Source organism: Mustela lutreola, chromosome 2 (genome assembly GCF_030435805.1).
Source record: "Mustela lutreola isolate mMusLut2 chromosome 2, mMusLut2.pri, whole genome shotgun sequence".
In the NCBI taxonomy this organism is placed as follows: Eukaryota; Metazoa; Chordata; class Mammalia; order Carnivora; family Mustelidae; genus Mustela; species Mustela lutreola.
In genome coordinates, this window is record NC_081291.1 from 157515945 (window position 1) to 157539533 (window position 23589).

General features: G+C 35.9%; 1 protein-coding gene across 5 annotated transcripts in view; it reads right to left on the minus strand.

Moving 5' to 3' along the window:
* STXBP5L (syntaxin binding protein 5L) overlaps positions 1–23589 on the minus strand; it is a 459224-nt gene that overhangs the window by 32013 nt on the left and 403622 nt on the right. For all 5 annotated transcript variants that reach the window (XM_059163941.1, XM_059163939.1, XM_059163940.1 and 2 more), the window contains one exon: positions 388–558. In XM_059163941.1, the coding sequence (XP_059019924.1) occupies positions 388–558 (171 nt within the window). The remainder of the gene's footprint in view (positions 1–387; positions 559–23589) is intronic.

Genomic DNA, 23589 nt, shown 5'->3' on the forward strand with positions numbered 1-23589 from the left:
CTTTTTCTTGGTCTCATTCACTTGACAGTTGAGGAAATGAGGGTTGCAAAACATTAAATATCTACTGATAAGACACTAAATGGCTTATCACTGAGATGGAAGGAAACTCAATTGCTGCTGGGAGTGTAGAGAACTGATTAAGGCATAGGTCTCCCCTTGAACAGAGGAGGTGTCTACCAATGAGAAGAACCATTCTGCTTTTAGAGATGAAGAAGGAAGTATAGTGAAGAATGAATTTGGAGTCATGGCCACAGCTTGACCAGGCTTTCAGTTACTCATTGTCTAGAACTGACTGTAATAAGACCTCTATCCCTTGTCCTCTAGCACCCATTATCATAGTATATAAAATTTTAATTGTATCCACAAAAATTTGTATGTTTAATTTACCTTCTGTTGTGATTGGTAAAGAAATTTCCATGCAAGCAGCTGATTGTGCTTTCCGAAACGGTGGTCTTCCAGGACCCCAGCGATTTACTTTTGAAACATCAGCACTGGACAGACGTTTTCCAGAACTGCAACTCTGAGAGGTTGGACTTGTGCAGTGTCCATTTACATGATCTGTACCAAAAGGAAGAAGGCAGCATAAATATCATAATTAAATCTTCACATAAAGGAATCCAAACATGTAGATTAATGAAGAATGAGAATTCCTTTTTCACCAAACCATGTAAAGATGGCCAAGTCCTTGCTAGTTTAATATTTAGCTACATTTTTAGTAGTTAGCCAAAATTTCACAAGATTTATATTACACATAAATTCATTTTAAATATGTGGCTAATTAACATAGCTTAAGATTTATTCTATATCCACATTAAGTATTATACCATTTAATGGCATTACAGAATAGATTATAGTATTTAACTTTCTTTTGCATAATTTAAATATACACCTATTTATATAAGTTTTAGAAGTACCTCAAGTGTTTGGAGTTAAAAACCTAGAATGGAAACATCTTTTTAAAATTTAATTTAATTTTTTTCAGTGCTCCAAAATTCATTGTTTATGCACCACACCCAGTGCTCCATGCAATATGTGCCCTCCACAATACCCACCACCAGGATCACCCGACCCTACCCTCCCCTTCCCTCCAAAACCCTCCGTTTGTTTCTGAGTCCTCAGTCTCTCATGGTTTGTCTCCCTCTCCAATTTCCCCCAACTCACTTCTCCTCTCCATCTCCCAATGTCCTCTGTGTTATTCCTTATGCTCCACAAGTAGTCAGTTATCATATGATTTCACTTACTTGCAGAGAATGGAAACATCTTACTGTGCAGTTGTGAATGGTAATTAAGAATATTGATTCTAGAGCCAGACTGCCTGGACTCAAATCTCAATTCTACCATTTACAAGTTGTACAAATTACTGAAGTCTTCATACTTTAGTTTCCTTTTCATAAGCTGGGAATATTATCTACCTCATGGAGTTTTTGTGATAATTCATGTCACATGCCAAAACACTTCTTGGTATATGGTAAATTCTGAACAAAAATTATTACTGTTATTCTTGTTTCAGACTGCTTTTGTCTAAGACAAATAGTACTATTCATTTAGAGCTTATGAGTTTATTTCTGTTTTGATATAACTTAAAAACTTGGAAAAACTACCACTAAAAATAGGTGTTTTGTTAATGCTCCTATATAATATAGGAAACAACATCTCATAGTTCTGTAATATTGAGTACATTTTAAAATATACCTTGATCATTCAAAGGACAATAGAGTCCAATATGGACCTTGATCATTCAAAGGACAATAGAGTCCTATTGGACCTATATGGACCTATTGGACTCTATATGGACCTTGATCATTCAAGTCCAATCATCCTATTGGACTCTATTGTCCTTTGAATGATCAAGGTCCATATGGTACTAAGTACCTACTCCATTATAGCCTTTTTATATTGTAGAGTTTGAAAACTTAAAATTATTCATTTACTGGTTTTCCTTGCAGTGAGTATAAAGATGATGATTCAGTTGTTTCACCATTCATATGCATTAGTCTGTTTTAATATTTTTTTAAAAAGTGAATTAACATACTTATTAAATATTTAAATGCCAGGCACTTTATACACATTACCCATTTAATCTTAACAACAGCCCTGCAAAGAAGATGCTTTATTATCCTGATTTTGCAGTTGAGGAAACTGAAGCTCAGAAAAAAGAGTTTGGAAAATTGTCTTATATTACATAAATAATATTTTTGGAGGCAGAATTCAGATCCAGATTTTTTCACTTAGTGTCTATATGCTCAAAAACTGGGCTACAGCACAAACTAAAGTATTTGGTAAGGGGTAGCAACTTTGAGGACATATTTAGTAGGGTTTAGGAGTAGCTTATGTAATGCACATTGAGATCCAGGCCTTTTGGGGCCAGTCATCTTCCATATTAACACAGATATTGGAAATCCTAGATTTCCCAGATGGAAAGGCAGAACTATCCCTTAATGAGTTAGTCATGGGGAAGCTGAAGTCAAGATCTCTACCCCTTCTGCACTATCAAATGTAGTCTTATAAATAAGAAATACACTGAGAGTGACAGTTGCCACTATCAAAGACTTAGAATGAATTTAAAAAAATGGCAACTTTGGTGGCCCCATCAGTTAAGCCTCCAACTCAGTTTCAGCTCAGGTCTTGATCTCAGGGTTGTGAGTACAAGCTCTGTATTAGGCTCTATGCCCTACTTAATGGGGAAAAAAAGAAAGAAAGAAAAATTGGGTACAAATTGCAAAAATGAAACCCCTTCTGGGTATATCTGTTAGGAAAAGTTGCCCCTTCATCAGGCATAATGTCTTGGTTGGGGGACAAGTTGGCTTGTTAATTGACTTAATGTTGGTTTTCTTGATTAATTTGTTTTAGCAGGAAAAGAATTTATGAAGGATATTAGGCAGCTCAAAACTTCAAGGAGAACCTGTAAGGTATACTCAGATGCTTTGCAGCCCCAAACAGTGACCAACCACACTGGAGTTACTGTTGTTAGTGGCTCAGCGTTGAAGATGTTGGTGTTAGATGCCAGAAGCTGTCCTATTGCTGGCCTGATATAGCAGGACATCTCTGCCATCATAATTACCAAAACTGAGGTTTATGTAATTACAAATTAATTTTTTATTTTAGTGTTTTTTGACTATTCTCATTCTCTACCTTTTTCCTGACATTTTGAGGATTTTAAGGTCTTTATTTTTAGGACTTTTTTTTTTTTTTTTGAAGAATTTTAAGCTGAGACCCAAACGGACTGAATCACAGACTTCTCCTTGATCAAGTTAATTTTTATCTCCAGTTTTAATTTGATTCTTCTATAGCAAAATTTTCATAGCTATGATTTTGTTGTCAAAGCTAAAATTGCTTTAAATGAGCAAAGGTTTATATACCTTGTGTTTAATGTTTAGTTTCTGAAATCCAAAATTTCAAAGATCCTTTGTCTCTTCATTTCTCCATAATTATCCATGTGTTCAAGTTTAACTTATAATTTGTTCATTTAAGTGGATATTTAAAACTATTTGGGACCAACTTTACAGCTTTAGAGAAAATAATCTCTTACTGAAAACATTGCCTAAGGCTTTGCCAGTGACGAATAGAATGTTTTAACTTGCAATAACTATTCTTAAAATTTCAGCTTCAATGAGGTAAAATTGACATAAAATTGTAATATACTTAAGGTGTATATCATGATGATTTGATGTAGATTGGGAAAGGATTCTCACCATCTAGTTAATTGACATGCCTATTTCACGTATTTATTTTTTGGTGAAAATATTAAAGTTCTCTCTTAGCAAATTCCAATTACACATTACAGTATTGTCAATGATAGTCATCCTGTTTTACATTAGATTCTCAGAACTTATTCATCTTACAGCTAAAAGCTTGTACCCTTTTACAAATCTTTTCCTATTTGCCCTACTCCCCAGATCCTGGCTACCACTTTTCTACTGTTTGTATGACTATAATTTTTATTTTAACTTTTAAAAGATTCAACATATAAGTGAAGCCATTCAGTATTTATCTTTGGCCCATTTCACTTCACATAATGCCCTCAAGGTCTATCCATCTTGTTGCAAATGGCAGGATTTCCATCTTTCTCATAGCTGAATAATATTCCATTGTGTGTACATATACACACACATACACACACGACATCTTCTTTAGCCATTCATTCACTAACAGACACTTAGGTTATTTCCCTATCTTTGTTATTGTGAATAATGCTGGAATGAACATAGGAGTGCAGACAGTCCTTCAATATACTGTTCATTTCTTTTGAATATATACCCAGAAGTGAAATCATTAGATTACATGGTAGTTCTATTTTTAATTTTTGAGTAATCTTCTGTATGTTAAGAGCCAGATGGCTGGTTTGTAGAAACACATCCTGAATGCCTCTGTTAATCATTATCTTGAGAATGTATAGATCTTGTGCATCCTTTCTGCTACTTTCCACAAGCAAGATAGGTAGAAAATGTGTTGTTCAGCATTCCAGGTCAAGGGTGCCAGGGTTGGCGAAACTGGAGTATCTCCTTGGTAATGAAGCATGTCCAGCTGGTGGGCTTTTATCTTCTTGGAATATTTGCCATGTAAGGAGGAGCAAGGCTACAGAGAACTGCTAGGATAATTACTACATTATAAAAGTTTGCTGCATTTAGTTTCCAGCAGCAGATGCTTTGTTTAGTTGGCCACTCCTGGACTCCACGTACTTGAAGTTTTCCCCATGAACTTAGGTCTCAAGCACTGTCTCTGGGTCATTCCTTTGGTCTCGCTGGGTCATCATCTACACTTTGCTGAGTCTTCAGAAATGTGGCTACATACCTCCACACTGTTTTTCATAGTGGCTGTACCAGTTTTACATTCCTAACAACAGTACATAAGGGCTCCCTTTTCTTCACACCTTCCTTAACATTTGTAATTTCTTTTTGATGTTACCCACTGTAACAAGTATGAGTGATAGCTCATTGAGGTTCTGATTTGTATTTCTGTGATTATTAGTGATGTTGAACACCTTTTCATGTACCTGTTCACCATTTGCATGTTGTCTTTGAAAAAGTGTCTATTCAGTTCCTCTGCCCATCTTTTTTTTTTTTTTTTTCCTTTTTTTTTAAGTAGGCTCTGTGTCCAACATGGGGCTTGAACTCACAAGCCCTAGGGTCAAGAGTTGCATGCTGCCTGAGCTGCTTGAGCCAGCCAAGCACCCCCATCTGCCTGTTAAGTTGTATTGTATGAATCCTTTATATTTTTTTGAATTGTATGAATCCTTTATATTTTTTTGACATTAACCTCTTATCAGATATATGATTTGCAAATATTTTTTCCCATTCAGTAGATTACCTTTTTATTTTGTCAATGGTTTCCTTGACTATATAGAAACTTTTTAGTTTGATGGAGTCCCACTAAATCATATTTTTGCTTATTTATGCATATTTTGCTTTTATTGCTTTTGCCTTTGGTTTCAAATCCAAAAAAATTACTGCCAAAACCATTGCCAAGGAGCTCACCACTTGTGTTTTCTTTTAGGAGTTTTATTGTTAAGTCTTATGTTCAAGTCTTTAATCCCTTTTGAGTTGATTTTTGTATATGGAATAAGATAGTGGTTTAGTTTTGTTCTTTTGTATGTGGCTGCATAGTTTTCCTTGTACCATTTATTGAAGAGCTGATCCTTTCCCTATTGTACATTCTTGGCTCCTTTGTTGTAAATTAATTGAAATATATATATAAATTATATATATGTTGTAAATTAATTATATATATATAAAATTAATTATAAATATATATAAATTATATATATGTTGTAAATTAATTGAAATATGTATTTCAATTAATGTATATATATTTCAATTAATTATGTATATGTGTGTGTGTGTGTGTGTGTGTGTGTGTGTGTATTTGTTTCTGGGCTCTCCATTTTATTTCATTGATTTATGAATCATTTTTGTGTCAATACCATACTGTTTTGATTGCTATAGCTTTGTAATATAGTTTAAAATCAGAAAGTGTGATGTCTCTTTGTTCTTCTTTCTTAAGATAGCTTTGGTTTTTTGGAGTGGTTTGTGGTTCCATGCAGATTATTCATTTCATTTTGGTGAAGAATGTTGTTGGAATTTTAACAGGGATTGCATTGAATCTATAAATTGCTTTGGGCTATATGGACGTTTTAATGATATTAATTCTTCCAACCCATGAGCATGAAATATCTTTCCATTTATTTGTGTCTCCTTTAATTTCTTAATGTCCTATAGTTTTCAGTGCACAATTCTTTTATCACCTTGGTTAAATTTATTCCTAAATATTTTATTGTTTTTGATACAATTGTAAATAGGATTTTCCTAATTTCTCTTTGTAATAGTTAATTGTTAGTGTATAGAAATGCAACAGAGTTTTGTATATTGATTTTCTATTGGGCAACTTTGCTGAATTTATTAGTTTTAATAGTTTTTTATTGGAGCTTATGGTTTTCTATATATGTATTCTGCAAATAGACAGTTTTACTTTTTCTGTTCTGATTTGTATGCCTTTTATTTGTTTTCCTTGCCCTAGCTTGTACTTCAGTACTATGTTGAATAAAATTGTTGAGAGTGGGCATTCCTGTCTTCTGAGCTTGGAGTGAAAGTTTTCAGCTTTTTGCCACTGAATGAGTTGTTATCCATGGCCCTATCATATATGGTCTTTATTATGAAAGGCACGTTCCCTTTCTTCCCACTTGGCTATAATTTTTGTTATGAGTAGATAACGAAGTTTTGTCAAATGCCTTTTCTTCATCTGTTGAGATGTTCACATGATTTTTATTCTTCATTTTGTTAATATGATGGATCATATTGATTTGCAGATTTTAGACCACCCTTTCATCCCTGGAATAAATATCACTTTATCATAAGATCCTTTTAATATATTGTTGAATTTGGTTTGCTATTTTTTTAAGGATTTTTACATCCATGTACATCAGAAATATTGTGATTTTCTTTTCTGGTAGTGTCTTGAAAAATGAGAATGGAAGTTATCCTCACTCTTTGATGATTTGGAAGAATTTGAGAAACATTGGTATTCTTTAGATGTTCGGTAGAAATCAAAAGTGAAGTCATGGGGCCCTAGACTTTTGTTTATTGGAAGGTTTTTAATTAATGACTTAGTCTCCTTGCCAGTAATCAGTTTGTTCAGATTTTCTATTTCTTCATGATTGTCTTGGTAGGTTGTATTTTTCTGGGAGTTTATTTTGAGGCTTTCCAATTTTTGTCATTTAATAGTCTTATGATCCTTTGTGTTTCTGCGGTATCAGTTGTAGTGTTTCTTCTTTCACTTGTGATTTTCAGTCTTTTCTTGGTGAATCTGGCTAAAGTTTTGTCTATTCTGTGTATCTTTAAAAAAAAAACAGGTTTTAGTTTCATTAATCATTTTGATTATGTTTTTAGTCTCTATTTTGTTTATTTCTGCTCTGATATTTTTTTCCTTTCTTCCACTAAATTTGGGCTTCATTTTTCCTTTCTCTAGTTTCTTGAGATATAAAGTTAGGTTGTTTAAGGTCTTTCTTGTTTCTTGAAGGGCAGCTATTGATATTGGCAGAGTATGAGAACCCCAGGCTTGCCTCCTCCCTGAAACACAGCTAGATAACTATCAAATCATTCTGAATACTCAAGACTTCAATATGACAACTGGTAGAATAAACTACACAACCAGAGGGAGGGAAGAGGCCATTTTGAGGAAGGTAGGAAGTGCCAAGACAAGATTTGGGGGAAAAACAGATGGCAGGTGCTGTGGAGGGGAAGGAGCCTTGGTCATGGAGAAAGCTGAAAGAGTGGAATGCACAGACATATGCACAAGAACACTTCCCCAAAGCTACTTCTGAGAGAATGAGTGGGACTGAATTTTGTGAATGTTTTCAACCAGCGGGACTCAAAGACTGGAATTTAGGAAGTCCTGGGCTTGCCTGTGATAGAAACCTGAGGATGCTGCTCTACTCCTGGAGCAGAGGCAGGCAAACAACCTGGGATAGACTATACAATCTGATTATTGTTTAAGGGGTACAGGGAGAGACTGTTAATTCTTTTGGGAATATATCTGTGAGAGGTACCATTGTCTCTCTGGGGGCAATAAAACTGACAAGCACCATTTTCCTTCCCTGCCCCTCAGCCCAAATGTAGAGACACCTGCTAAGAGCTGCTAACTGAGACACTGGCTTTTTAGCTTGCATATTCCCAATCCCATGCTCCTGTGCTCTGGTGTGGCAGCCCTTCTGAGTCAAACCTGTATCAGTATCAGTCCCAACGCAGAAAGACCTTTTCCTAGAGGACTGACACAGGTCTTTGACACACCAGGTACCTGAAGTTTAGATTTCTGAATGTCAACAGGCTTGAAAACTGTAGTGCCCAATGTGTTCAGTGCTGCTCCAGGCAGGCAAGTGACCCAGAGACAGTATGAAATCAGTGATCTGAAAAATCCCTGTAACACGTGAGGGGAACTTATTCTTCTTCTGAAAGTGCTTCCCAGAGAGAAGCAAGCATAGGCCCCTGCTTCCTCAGCAGGGTGAGAGGAGCCAGCAGGTGCCTTCTCTCCTCTGCCCCTCAGCATAAACTGATTTCAGTAAGCAGCACAGTGCCAACAGTGACAGCATAAACCACTTACACCAATCCTGCAATCCCACCCCTTGCTAGTAATGCTTTCTTTTAGGCAACTGAGCCTGATGACCAGCACAGCTGGTCCCTACCTCAGAAGACCAAACACCCACCCCCCCAACACACATACACACCAGGTCTACTGGCCATAGGGTTCTGCAAAACTTCAGCACTTGTAGAAATAGCATCAGGATTCTTTCAACCCAGCAGACCAGAGTACACCTAGCTAAAACTCACCACACTCTGGGTAAGGTCAAAACACTCCCCTCTGCAGGCAAGGAGAAACTCTGCAGAGGACTGACCTAGGGAAAGAACAGCCAAAGCACAGCAGCATAGTCCACATAGCACACACCAGAGACATTTCCTGAAGCACCAGGCCCTGGATATTGTATGATCTCTTCTTCACAACGCCTTTACTCTCAGAAGCAGGAAACATAACAGGCTTTCTTAACACAGAGAAGATGACAGAGACCTAGACAAAGTTCTAGAGGGAGGAATTCATACCAAAAGAAAGAACAAGAAAAGGTCACAGGCAGGGATCTAATGAGACAAATATAAGTAATAAACCTGATCCAGAATTTAAAGCAACAATCATAAGGGTAATAGCTGGGCTTGAGAAAATCATGGAAGACATCAGAAAGTCCCTTACTGCAGAGACAAAAGAGCTCAACCAACCAACCAACCAACCAATCAGGCAGAAATGAAAAATGCAATATCTGAGATTCAAAACCAACTGGATGTAAGGACCACAAGGATGGAAGAAGCAAAGTAACAAACAAGTTATAAAGAATTTAGAATTACAGGAATTACAAAAGAGAAAAAGAAAAATCTTGGATCATGAAAGAAGACTTAGGGAACTCAGTGACTCCTTCAAATATAATAATACTCATATGAGTTCCAGAAGAAGGAGAGAGAGAAAAAGGTACAGAAGTTTATTTGAGAATATTATGACTGAAAACTTCTGTGATCTGGGGAAAAAAAAAAAAAAAACAGACATCTAAATCCAAGAGGCACAGAGAATGCCCATCAAAATCAACAAAAGCAGGCCAACACCAAGACATATCCTAGTTAAATTTCCAAAATACAAAGAAAAAGTCCTAAGAACAGCAAGAAAAAGGAAATCCCTAACTTAAAAGACAAGATAAATAAGGTTAGCAGGAGACATATTGACAGAAACTTGGCAGGCCAGAAGAAAGTGGCATGATCTATTCAACATGCTAAATGAGAAAAGTCAGCAGCCAAGAATACTCTATCCTACAAGGCTGGCTATTCTCCTATAAGGCTGGCTGGGAAACAAAGAGTTTCCCAGACAAACAAAAACTTGAAGGATTTCATGACCACTAAACCAGCCCTGCAAGAAATATTATAGAGTGGGAAAGAAAGACCAAAAGTAACAGACTAGAAAGGAACAGAGAAAATCTTCAAAAACAATGATAAAACAAGTAATAAGATGGCACTAAATTAATATATATCAATAATGACTTTGAATGTAAATGGACTAAATGCTCCATGAAAAAGACATAGAGTGTCAGAATGGATAATAACAAAACAAAACAAAACACAAAAACACAAGACCCATCTATATACTGCCTGGAAGAGACGTCTTTTGACTTAAAGATACCTGCAGATTGAAAGTGAGAGGAGGGAGAAATATTTATCAGGCAAATGGATATCAAAATAAAGCCAGAGTAACCGTACTTGACTCAGACAAACTAGATTTTAAACCACAGACTGTAACAAGAGATGAAGAAGGGCACTATTTCATAATAAAGGGGACTATCCAACAAGAAGGAACTAACAACTATAAATATTTATGCCCCTAACTTGGAAGCACCCAAATATATAAAACAATTAATTATGAACATGAAGGAACTCATTGGTAATAATACAATAGTAGTAGAGAATTTTAACACCTCACTTACTTCAATGGACAGATCATCTAAGCAGAAAATCAACAAAGAAACAATGACTTTGAATGACAAGCTGAACCAAATGGACTTAACAGATACATTCAGAAGAGTCCATCCTAAAGCAGCAGAATGCACATTCTTTTCAAGTGCATATCCTCCAGAATAGATCACACACTAGCTCCTAAACAAATACAAAAAGACTGAGATCATACCATGCATGTTTTCTGACTACAATGCAGTGTACCTTGAAGTCATCCACAGGAAAGAACTTGGAAACCACAAATATATGAAGGCTAAAGAACATTGTACTAAAGAATAAATGGGTCAACCAAGAAATTAAGGATATAAAAGGGAACATGGAGTGGTGCCCGGGTGGCTCAGTGGGTTAAAGCCTCTGCCTCCTGCTCAGGTCATGATCTCAGGGTCCTGGGATCGAGCCCCAAGTCGGGCTCTCTGCTTGGCAGGGAGCCTGCTTCCTCCTCACTCTTTGCCTGCCTCTCTGCCTACTTGTGATCTCTGTCAAAAAAATAAATAAAATCTTAAAAAAAAAAAAAAAAGAGAGTACATGGAAACAAATGAAAACATGACAGTCCAAAACCTTTGGGATGCAGCATAGGCAGTCATGAGAGGGAAGTATATAACAATATAGGCCTACCTCAAGGAGCAAGAAAAATCTCTAATACACAACCTAACATTACACTTAAAGGAACTAGAAAAAGAACAATAAATGAAGCCTAAAGCCAACAGAAGAGGATAAATAATAAAGATTAGAGCAGAAATAAATGATACAGAAATTAAAAACAAACAGTAGAATAGATTAATGAAACCAGGAGTTGGTTCTTTGAAAAAAATTAGTAAAACTGATTAACACCTACCTAGACTTATCAAAATGAGAAAGAACCCAAATAAAATAAATAAAATCACAAATGATAGAGAAGAGATCACAACCAACACTATAGAAATACAATTACTAGAGAATATTATGAAAAATCATATGCCAACAAAACAATCTGGAAGAAATGGATAAATTCCTAGAAACCTATAAACTACAAAAACTGAAACAGAAAGGAATAAAAAAACGTGAACAGACCAATAACTGCCAAAGAAATTGAATCAGTAATCAAAAACTTCCCAATAAACAGAAGTCCAGAGCCAGATGATTTACTATGGGAATTCTACCAAATACTTAAAGAAGAGTTAATATCTATTCCTCTCAAGCTGTTCCAAAAGAAATGGAAGGAAAACTTCCAAACTCCTTCTATGAAGCCAGCATTACCTTGATTCCAAGACCAGAAAAAGACCCCTCTAAAAAAGAAAACAAAGGGCCAATATCCCTGATGAACATGGATGCAAAAATTCTCAGCAAAATACTAACAAATTGAATCCAGCAGTACATAAAAAGAATCATTTGCAAAAATCAAGTAGGATTTATTCTTGAGCTGCAAGGTGGTTGATTCTCCCCAAATCAATCAAGGTGATACACCACATTAATAAAAGAAAGGATAAACCATATGATTTTCTCAACAGATGCATAAAAAAATTTGACAAAGTATAACATCCATTCATGATAAAAAAAAAAAAAACCCTCAGCAAAGTAGAGGTAAAGGGAACACACCCCAAAATATATAAAACCCCACAGCTAATATCTTCCTTAATGGGAAAGACTAAGAGATTTTCTGCTAAAGTCAGGAACAAGACAGGGATGTCCACTCTCTCTCTATTGCTATTTAACATAGTATTGGAACTTCTAGCCTCAGTAATCAGACAACAATAGAAATAAAAGGTATCCAAATTGGCAATGAAGAAGTCAAATTTTCAATATTTGCAGACATGTTACTCTATGTAGAAAACCCAAAGGATTCCACCAAAAAAATTGCTAGAACTGATATGAATTTATTAAAGTCATAGGATACAAAATCAACATACAAAAATATGGATTTCACTCATGTGGAGTTTAAGAAATAGATGAACATGGGAGAAAAAAAGGCAAATGATAAAACAGATTCTTAGCTCTTAACTATAGAAAACAAACTGAGGATCACTTGTTGGAGTAGTGGGCAGGACAATGGGTTAAATGGGTGATGGCTAGTAATGAGAGCACTTGCGATGAGCATTCACAAAATTCTAGTGAAATTAATGTTGTACTATATGTTAACTAGAGTTTAAATAAAAAGTTAGAAAAGGCAAGTAGATAGAACAGTGATAATAAAATATAATCCCTTCTAGGCCTTTTTTAATCAAATAAGACTGAGGGCTATTTTAATAACTCCATAAAATGATAAAGGTTTTATCAAAAGAAAAAAATTACTAGTCAAAGCAATTAAATAAGTAAAATAAACATTATGTATATGTATTCAAAATAATGTGATAAGATTATACTTATAGGGGATAAAATTTTATACCTTAAATCTCAAGAGAATCAACTGAAAAACTAAGAATTCAGTGACATGGCTGGTTACAAAATTCATATATGTATCTATGACTAATATTAATAATTCATTTTTCATCCTAATCCATTTAAAGTTCAATCAGTGGAACAAAATAAAATATCTACAAGGAGACCAAATGGATAAAGAAATTTTGTAGTTGAAAATAAGTAACTTTAAAATGAGAGGGGTAAACATAATTCATTCAATAAATGCTTAGGACAACTAACTAGGCATTAAAAAACAATTTCTCTATACCAAAATAAATTCTAGATGATAAAAGTATAAATGTAAAGAGAGAAACTATAACAGTGCTAATAAAAAAAGCTAATAAAAAAAGCATACAAAATTTTTTAATATTCTTAAAGATATATTTGCTAAAGATAGAACAAAACTTGGTACCCATTGTAAAAACCATTAAATTTGATTATATATAAATAGTCAATATAGAGAAAAAAATGAGACAAATGACATTCTGCAATAAATTTGACAGAGGAAACCAATTTCCACAATGTCCAAAGTGCTTAGATATAAAAATAAGAAAAAAATAACACCAAAATTTTTTTTACAATGTATTGGTAGTTCAGAAATAAATAGAAGTATGTTTAAATAAAAGGATGTTCAACACTTATTAGAAATGACTATTAAAATAGTTTTTCAATTAGCTCAACAAATATAAAAGAATTGTATAAGCAAAATATTAGTGATGATGTGGGAAGACTGGAGTTCTTATACACTGTTGGTGGGAATCTAAGTTGGTTAAACATTCTTGGAAGTCATTTTGCAATCAAAATATACAATGCCTATTCTTTTGCCAAGCAATTTCAGTTCTGAGAATTTATTCTACAGACATTTATTCTACAGACATTTCAGTTGAAGCAATTTCAGTTCTGAGAATTTATTCTACAGACATAATCACATAAGTGTGCAAAGAAGTTATTACTATTCTCATTAAAGTTTGTTTTGAAATAGTAAAAGACAAAAAGCCTAATGTCTTTTAATAAAGAAATAGTTAAGTCAACTATTGTATAGCCTAAAATGGACACTTTACCCTTATATAAACCATTATTTGATACTACAAAGAATTACATAGATCTGTATAGAATGGTCTTCAGGACACTGTAAAATAAATAAAAAACCACAAAATATTGTTAAAGTGCTTCCCCTTCTAATGAAAAAATGTTTAGACTAATTGTTGAATACTCAAAGAAGATATTAATGTTCTTTGTCTTAATGGATATGGGAATTAAGGAATTCTGAGAAATAATTTTTAAATTATTTTAAAAAGAAAAAATAAATTGGTACAAACTACAATACCCAGAGAACACCCCTTGCATGTATTTTAAATGAAGTTTAGATTTTGAAGAACTGGATCACTGAATATTAAGTACATGTATTTCAAACAAACAAAAAAAATCCACATCCTTTTCAAGGTTAAGGTAAATTTGTTCACATGGTGGGGGTGAAGGCATTTTACTCACATGATTATTATAGCTGTAGACATCAGAATTGCAAATGTCAGATAAAATGACTAGAAATAAGTAATCTAGCAACTCAAGAATTAATATTTAAGGAGGCTACAGCTAGACTAACTTTTTTATTTATCTCAGGATATGCTGTGCTTTTTTTTTTTTTTTTTTCCTCTCCCCAGTCTTAATGTGAGACTTGATGTGAATATTTACTCATATGGTTCAGGACAAGGTGTCAGTTTGCTTTGTCAGTATCCATCAGGATATAATGGCATTTTAATGTTAAAATTTAATGTTATTTTGGGGTGCCTGGGTAGTTTAGTCAGTTAAGCATCTGCCTTCAGCTCAGGTCATGATTCTAGAATCCTGCTTCTCCCTCTCCCTCTGTTCCTTCCACTGCTCATGCTCTCTCTCTCTAACACTCACTCTCAAATAGATAAGTAAAATTTTTTAAAAATATTATTGTTCTTTTGGGTTCTGGTTCAAGACAGCAATACAGGAGGCTGCTGAATTCTTCGCTATCCATGGATACCACAGATCTATAGCTACACATGGAACAGTTCCCTCTGAAGGAAATCCAGACTAGATGAGGGACTCCTATGCAGTGGATGAATGAGAAAGCACTTACACAGGGATGAATCTTTGCACACTTTCAGTTACAGGGAGACCCTATGAATGAGAAATACCTCTTGGAAATTTGCAAAAGATTCAGAGGCCACTAAAATCTTGGGCCAGGGTGAATCATAAAGTTCGTCTTTATGATTCTACACAGGACCATTCCATCAAGTCTGGGAGAGGTGCCTGTTTTCTCTTGTGTAGTAACCAATACAGAGAGTCAAGGAAAATGAAGAAACAGGAATATATTCCAAACAAACAAACAAACAAACAAAAAACACGCAATAAAACTCCAGAGACCTATCTAATGAAATAAAGATAACAAGTTACCTGATAGAGTTGAATACAGTGGTATTAAAGATGTTCACCAAGGTCAGGAAAATCTTGCATAAACAAAATGAGAATTTAAACAAAGAGACCAAGGGAGGAGAAAGATGGCGGAGAAGTAGTAGGCTGAGACTACTTCAGCTAGCCGGAGATCAGCTAGATAGCTTATCTAAAGATTGCAAACACCTGAAAATCCATTGGCAGATTGAAGAGAAGAACAGCAATTCTGGAAACAGAAAAACAACCACTTTCTGAAAGGTAGGACTGGCGGAGAAGTGAATCCAAAGCGAGGGGAAGATAGACCCCGGGGGGAGGGGCCGGCTCCCGGCAAGCGGCGGAGCAACGGCGCACAAAAGCAGGACTTTTAAAAGTCTGTTCCGCTGAGGGACATCGCTCCAGAGGCTAAACCGGGGCGAAGCACACGTGGGGTCAGTGTGGCCTCAGGTCCCGCAGGGTCACAGAAGGATCGGGGGTGTTAGAGTGTTGCAGAGCTTGTGGGTACTGGAACGGGAAAGCCGGCTACAGAGACAGAGCCGACAGTAAGCTCATAGCTCGGTGTTACCTTGAACCGGTCGCAGGCTCAGTGAGCTCGGAGCGCGGCCGGAGGTCAGGCAGACGGGAGTAACTGGCGCTGTTCTCTGAGGGCGCACTGAGGAGTGGGGCCCTGGGCTCTCGGCTCCTCCGGGCTGGAGACCAGGAGGCCGCCATTTGTATTCCCCGCTCTCCGGAACTCTACGGAAAGCGCTCAGGGAACAAAAGCTCCTGAAAGCAAACCCGAGCGGATTACTCACCCCGGCCCCTGACAAGGGCGGTGCAATTCCGCCTGGGACAAAGACACTTGAGAATCACTACACCAGGCCCCTCCCCCAGAAGATCAACAAGATATCCAGCCGAGACCAAGTTCACCTACCAAGGAGTGCAGTTTCAATACCAAGGAGAGCAGCAGAATTCCAGAGGAGGAGAAAGCAAAGCACGGAACTCATGGCTTTTTCCCTGTGATTTTTTTTAGTCTTGCAGTTAATTTAATTTTTTTCATTTTCATTTTTTGTTTTTTATCTTGCCTTCTGGTTAAATTTTTTTTTTAACTTTTACCTTTTTATTTTTTAATGTTTTTTAACTAGTTTATCTAATATATATATTTTTTCTTTTTTATATTTTTCTTATTTGTTTTCTTTTTTTAAAATTCTTTTCTTTTCATTTTTCTTTTTTCATTTTTTTCCCCTCCTTTTTGAACCTCTTTTTATCCCCTTTCTCCCCCCTCATGATTTGGGATCTCTTCTAATTTGGTTAAAGCATATTTTCCGGGGGTTGTTGCCACCCTTTTAGTATTTTACTTGATCCTTCATATACTCTTATCTGGACAAAATGACAAGACAGAAAAATTCAACACAAAAAAAAGAACAAGAGGCAGTACTGAAGGCTAGGGACCTAATCAATATAGACATTGGTAATATGTCAGATCTAGAGTTCAGAATGACAATTCTCAAGGTTCTAGCCGGGCTCGAAAAAGGCATGGAATATATTAGAGAAACCCTCTCGGGAGATATAAAAGCCCTTTCTGGAGAAATAAAAGAACTAAAATCTAACCAAGTTGAAATAAAAAAAGCTATTAATGAGGTGCAATCAAAAATGGAGGCTCTCACTGCTAGGATAAATGAGGCAGAAGAAAGAATTAGTGATATAGAAGACCAAATGATAGAGAATAAAGAAGCTGAACAAAAGAGGGACAAACAGCTACTGGACCACGAGGGGAGAATTCGAGAGATAAGTGACACCATAAGATGAAACAACATTAGAATAATTGGGATTCCAGAAGAAGAAGAAAGAGAGAGGGGAGCAGAAGGTATACTGGAGAGAATTATTGGGGAGAATTTCCCCAATATGGCAAAGGGAACGAGCATCAAATCGAGGAGGTTCAGAGAACGCCCCTCAAAATCAATAAGAATAGGCCCACACCCCATCACCTAATAGTAAAATTTACAAGTCTCAGTGACAAAGAGAAAATCCTGAAAGCAGCCTGGGAAAAGAAGTCTGTAACATACAATGGTAAAAATATTAGATTGGCAGCTGACTTATCCACAGAGACCTGGCAGGCCAGAAAGAGCTGGCATGATATTTTCAGAGCACTAAATGAGAAAAACATGCAGCCAAGAATACTATATCCAGCTAGGCTATCATTGAAAATACAAGGAGAGATTAAAAGCTTCCAAGACAAACAAAAACAGAATTAATTTGCAAACACCAAACCAGCTCTACAGGAAATATTGAAAGGGGTCCTCTAAGCAAAGAGAGAGCCTACAAGTGGTAGATCAGAAAGGAAAGGAGACCATATACAGTAACAGTCACCTTACAGGCAATACAATGGCACTAAATTCATATCTCTCAATAGTTACCCTGAATATTAATGGGCTAAATGCCCCAATCAAAAGACACAGGGTATCATAATGGATAAAAAAACAAAACCCATCTATATGTTGCCTCCAAGAAACTCGTTTTAAGCCCGAAAACACCTCCAGATTTAAAGTGAGGGGGTGGAAAAGAATTTACCATGCTAATGGACATCAGAAGAAAGCAGGAGTGGCAATCCTTATATCAGATCAATTATTTTAAGCCAAAGACTATAATAAGAGATGAGGAAGGACACTATATCATACTCAAAGGGTCTGTCCAACAAGAAGATTTAACAATTTTAAATATCTATGCTCCAAACATGGGAGCAGCCAACTATATAAACCAATTAATAACAAAATCAAAGAAACACATCAACAATAATACAATAATAGTAGGTGACTTTAATACTCCCCTCACTGAAATGGACAGATCATCCAAGCAAAAGATCAGCAAGGAAATAAAGGCCTTAAACGACACACTGGACCAGATGGACATCACAGATATATTCAGAACATTTCATCCCAAGGCAACAGAATACACATTCTTCTCTAGTGCACATGGAACATTCTCCAGTATAGATCACATCCTCGGTCCTAAATCAGGACTCAACCGGTATCAAAAGATTGGGATCATTCCCTGCATATTTTCAGACCACAATGCTCTAAAGCTAGAACTCAACCACAAATGGAAGTTTGGAAAGAACCCAAATACATGGAGACTAAACAGCATCCTTCTAAAGAATGAATGGGTCAACCGGGAAATTAAAGAAGATTGAAAAAAATCATGGAAACAAAGGATAATGAAAATACAACGGTTCAAAATCTGTGGGACACAACAAAGGCAGTCCTGAGAGGAAAATATATAGCGGTACAAGCCTTTCTCAAGAAACAAGAAAGGTCTCAGGTACACAACCTAACCCTACACCTAAAGGAGCTGGAGAAAGAACAAGAAAGAAACCCTAAGCCCAGCAGGAGAAGAGAAATCATAAAATCAGAGCAGAAATCAATGAAATAGAAACCAAAAAAAAAAAAAAAAACAAAAACAAATAGAGCAAATCAACGAAATTAGGAGCTGGTTCTTTGAAAGAATTAATAAAATTGATAAACCCCTGGCCAGACTTATCAAAAAGAAAAGAGAAAGGACCCAAATAAATAAAATCATGAATGAAAGAGGAGAGATCACAACTAACACCAAAGAAATACAAACTATTATAAGAACATACTATGAGCAACTCTACCCCAATAAATTTGACAATCTGGAAGAAATGGATGCATTCCTAGAAACATATAAACTACCACAACTGAACCAGGAAGAAATAGAAAGCCTGAACAGACCCATAACCAGTAAGGAGATTGAAACAGTCATTAAAAATCTCCAAACAAACAAAAGCCCAGGGCCAGACGGCTCCCCGGGGGAATTCTACCAAACATTTAAAGAAGAACTAATTCCTATTCTCCTGAAACTGTTCCAAAAAATAGAAATGGAAGGAAAACTTCCAAACTCATTTTATGAGGCCAGCATCACCTTGATCCCAAAACCAGACAAGGATCCCATCAAAAAGAGAGCTATAGACCAATATCCTTGATGAACACAGATGCAAAAATTCTCACCAAATACTAGCCAATAGGATTCAACAGTGCATTAAAAGGATTATTCACCACGATCAAGTGGGATTTATTCCAGGGCTGCAAGGTTGGTTCAACATCCGCAAATCAGTCAATGTGATACAACACATCAATAAAAGAAAGAACAAGAACCATATGATACTTTCAATAGATGCTGAAAAAGCATTTGACAAAGTACAGCATCCCTTCCTGATCAAAACTCTTCAAAGTGTGGGGATAGAGGGCACATACCTCAATATCATCAAAGCCATCTATGAAAAACCCACCGCAAATATCATTCTCAATGGAGAAAAACTGAAAGTTTTTCCGCTAAGGTCAGGAACATGGCAGGGATGTCCATTATCACCACTGCTATTCAACATAGTACTAGAGGTCCTAGCCTCAGCAATCAGACAACAAAAGGAAATTAAAGGCATCCAAATCGGCAAAGAAGAAGTCAAATTATCACTCTTCGCAGATGATATGATACTATATGTGGAAAACCCAAAAGACTCCACACCAAAACTTCTAGAACTTATACAGGAATTCAGTAAAGTGTCAGGATATAAAATCAATGCACAGAAATCAGTTGCATTTCTCTACACCAACAGCAAGACTGAAGAAAGAGAAATTAAGGAGTCAATCCCATTTACAATTGCACCCAAAACCATAAGATACCTAGGAATAAACCTAACCTAAGAGGCACAGAATCTATACTCAGAAAACTATAAAGTACGCATGAAAGAAATTGAGGAAGACACAAAGAAATGGAAAAATGTTCCATGCTCCTGGATTGGAAGAATAAATATTGTGAAAATGTCTATGCTACCTAAAGCAATCTACACATTTAATGCAATTCCTATCAAAGTACCATCCATCTTTTTTAAAGAAATGGAACAAATAATTCTAAAATTTATATGGAACCATAAAAGACCTCGAATAGCCAAAGGGATATTGAAAAAGAAAGCCAACGTTGGTGGCATCACAATTCCGGACTTCAAGCTCTATTACAAAGCTGTCATCATCAAGACAGCATGGTACTGGCACAAAAACAGACACATAGATCAATGGAACAGAATAGAGAGCCCAGAAATTGACCCTCAACTCTACAGTCAACTAATCTTCGACAAAGCAGGAAAGAATGTCCAATGGAAAAAAGACAGCCTCTTCAATAAATGGTGCTGGGAAAATTGGACAGCCACATGCAGAAAAATGAAATTGAACCATTTCCTTACACCACACACAAAAATAGACTCAAAATGGATGAAGGACCTCAATGTGTGAAAGGAATCCATCAAAATCCTTGAGGAGAACACAGGCAGCAACCTCTTCGACCTCAGCCGCAGCAACATCTTCCTAGGAACAACGCCAAAGGCAAGGGAAGCAAGGGCAAAAATGAACTATTGGGATTTCATCAAGATCAAAAGCTTTTGCACAGCAAAGGAAGCAGTTAACAAAATCAAAAGACAACTGACAGAATGGGAGAAGATATTTGCAAACGACATATCAGATAAAGGACTAGTGTCTACAATCTATAAAGAACTTAGCAAACTCAACACCCAAAGAACAAATAATCCAATCAAGAAATGGGCAGAGGACATGAACAGACATTTATGCAAAGAAGACATCCAGATGGCCAACAGACACATGAAAAAGTGCTCCATATCACTCGGCATCAGGGAAATACAAATCAAAAGCACAATGAGATATCACCTCACACCAGTCAGAATGGCTAAAATCAACAAGTCAGGAAATGACAGATGCTGGCGAGGATGCGGAGAAAGGGGAACCCTCCTACACTTTTGGTGGGAATGCAAGCTGGTGTAGCCACTCTGGAAAACAGCATGGAGGTTCCTCATAATGTTGAAAATAGAACTGCCCTATGACCCAGCAATTCCACTACTGGGTATTTACCCTAAAATACAAACGTAGTGATCCAAAGGGGCACGTGCACCCGAATGTTTATAGCAGCAATGTCCACAATAGCCGAACTATGGAAAGAACCTAGATGTCCATCAACAGATGAATGGATCAAGAAGATGTGGTATATATACACAATGGAATACTATGCAGCCATCAAAAGAAATGAAATCTTGCCATTTGCAACAACATGGATGGAACTAGAGCGTATCATGCTTAGCAAAATAAGTCAAGCAGAGAAAGACAACTATCATATGATCTCCCTGATATGAGGAAGTGGTGATGCAACATGGGGGCTTAAGTGGGTAGGAGAAGAATAAATGAAACAAGATGGGATTGGGAGGGAGACAAACCATAAGTAACTCCTAATCTCACAAAACAAACTGAGGGTTGCTGGGGGGAGGGGATTTGGGAGAAGGGGGTGGGATTATGGACATTGGGGAGGGTATGTGCTTTGGTGAGTGCTGTGAAGTGTGTAAATCTGATGATTCACAGACCTGTACCCCTGGGGATAAAAATATTTTTATAAAAAATAAAAAATTAAAAAAAAATAAACAAAGAGACCAAATACCTAACAATATCTAACAAATCACAGACCTGAAGAACACAATAAATACACAGAGAAATTTAATAAAGTGGTTCAACAACAGACTGAGTAGAAGGAAGGATCAGTGAATTTAAAGGCAAAGCAGATTTCATCCAATCAGAGAAGCAAGAAAAAAATGAAGATTACTCAGGGTACTAATTGGACAACTTCGAGTGGAATAATCTCCACATTAAAAGGATTTGAAAAGGAGACGTGTGAGAGAAAGGAAAATTTATTTGAAGAAAAAATGTCTGAAACATTCTCTAACCTGGGGAAAGAAACAAACATCCAGATCCAGGAAGACCAGAAACTTTGAAATAAGCTAAACCCAAAGAGACCAATACCACGACACAAAATTGTCAAAAGCAAGGAAGGATCTTAAAGACAACAGAAAAACAACTTGTTACATACAAATGAATCCCCATAAGACAATTGCCAGAGTATCAGCAGAAAATTTGCAGACCAGAATGGACTGTCATGCTATATTCAAAGTGATCTGAGAAAATATTCTTGCTAACCAACAATATTCTACCCAGGAAAATTGTCCTTCAGAATCAAAGCAGAAATAAAAGAATTTTCCAGACAAGCAGAATCTGGAGAAGTTCATCACCACTAGATTGGCCCTACAAAAATTGTTAAAGGGACTTGAAACTAAACAGTCCTAACTAGTAAAACATATAAAAGTATAAATGTCACTGGTAAAGGTAAATATATAGTAAAATTTATAATAATCAAATGCAATGGAGGTGGGTAAATCACTTTTAACTTCAGTCTGAAGGCTAAAAGATAAAAGTTGTGAAAATAACTATAATAATTTGTTAATAGATATGTGAGATAAGGTAAATTGTGATATTAAATACAAAATATGGGAAGAAGAATAAAAATATAGGCCTTTAGAATGCATTTGAACTAAAGTTATCAAATTAAATAGACCATTAAAAATGTTTCTACACCTAAAACTAATATTTTATGTTCAAAAAGAAGATAAGTTTTAAATAACTTAAATAACATTTTTTATAATCATCATGGTAACTGCAAAGCAAAAACCTATAGTGAATACATAAAAAAGAAATCTAAGTATACCACAAGAAATGCATCAAACTGCAAAAGGGGGAAAAAAAAAAAAGAACAAAAAAACAAAGCAGTTCTTCAACCACCAAAGACAATAAGGCAATAAGTCCTTAGTAAGTCCTTACCTATCAAGGTTACTTTAAATGTAAATGGACTAAAGTCAGAGTGGCTGAGTGGATTTTTTTTTAAAAAGGAGATACAACCATATACTGCCTACAAGAGACTCACTTTAATTTTAAGCTGAAAGTGAAAGTGTAGGAAAAGATATTCCATGCACTCATAATAGAGAGCTAGGGTAGCTCTGTGTTATAATATAAATATATATTATAAATAAACTTTGTTTATTATGCCACTATAATATCTCTATTATAGGCTATAAAAGAAATTTTGAGTAAAAAAAATTCAGCTATATGTAGAAGAATGGAACTTGACCATTCTCTTACACCATACACAAAGATAAACTCAAAATGGATAAAAGACCTCAACATGAGGCAGGAATCCATAAGAATCATAGAGGAGAACATAGGCAGTAACCTCTTCAATATCAGCCACAGCAACTTCTTTCAAGATATGTCTCCAAAGGCAAAGGAAACAAAAGCAAAAATGAATTTTTGGGACTTCATCAAGATCAAAAGCTTCTGCACAGCAAAGCAGTTAACAAAACAAAGAGACAACCCATGGAATGGGA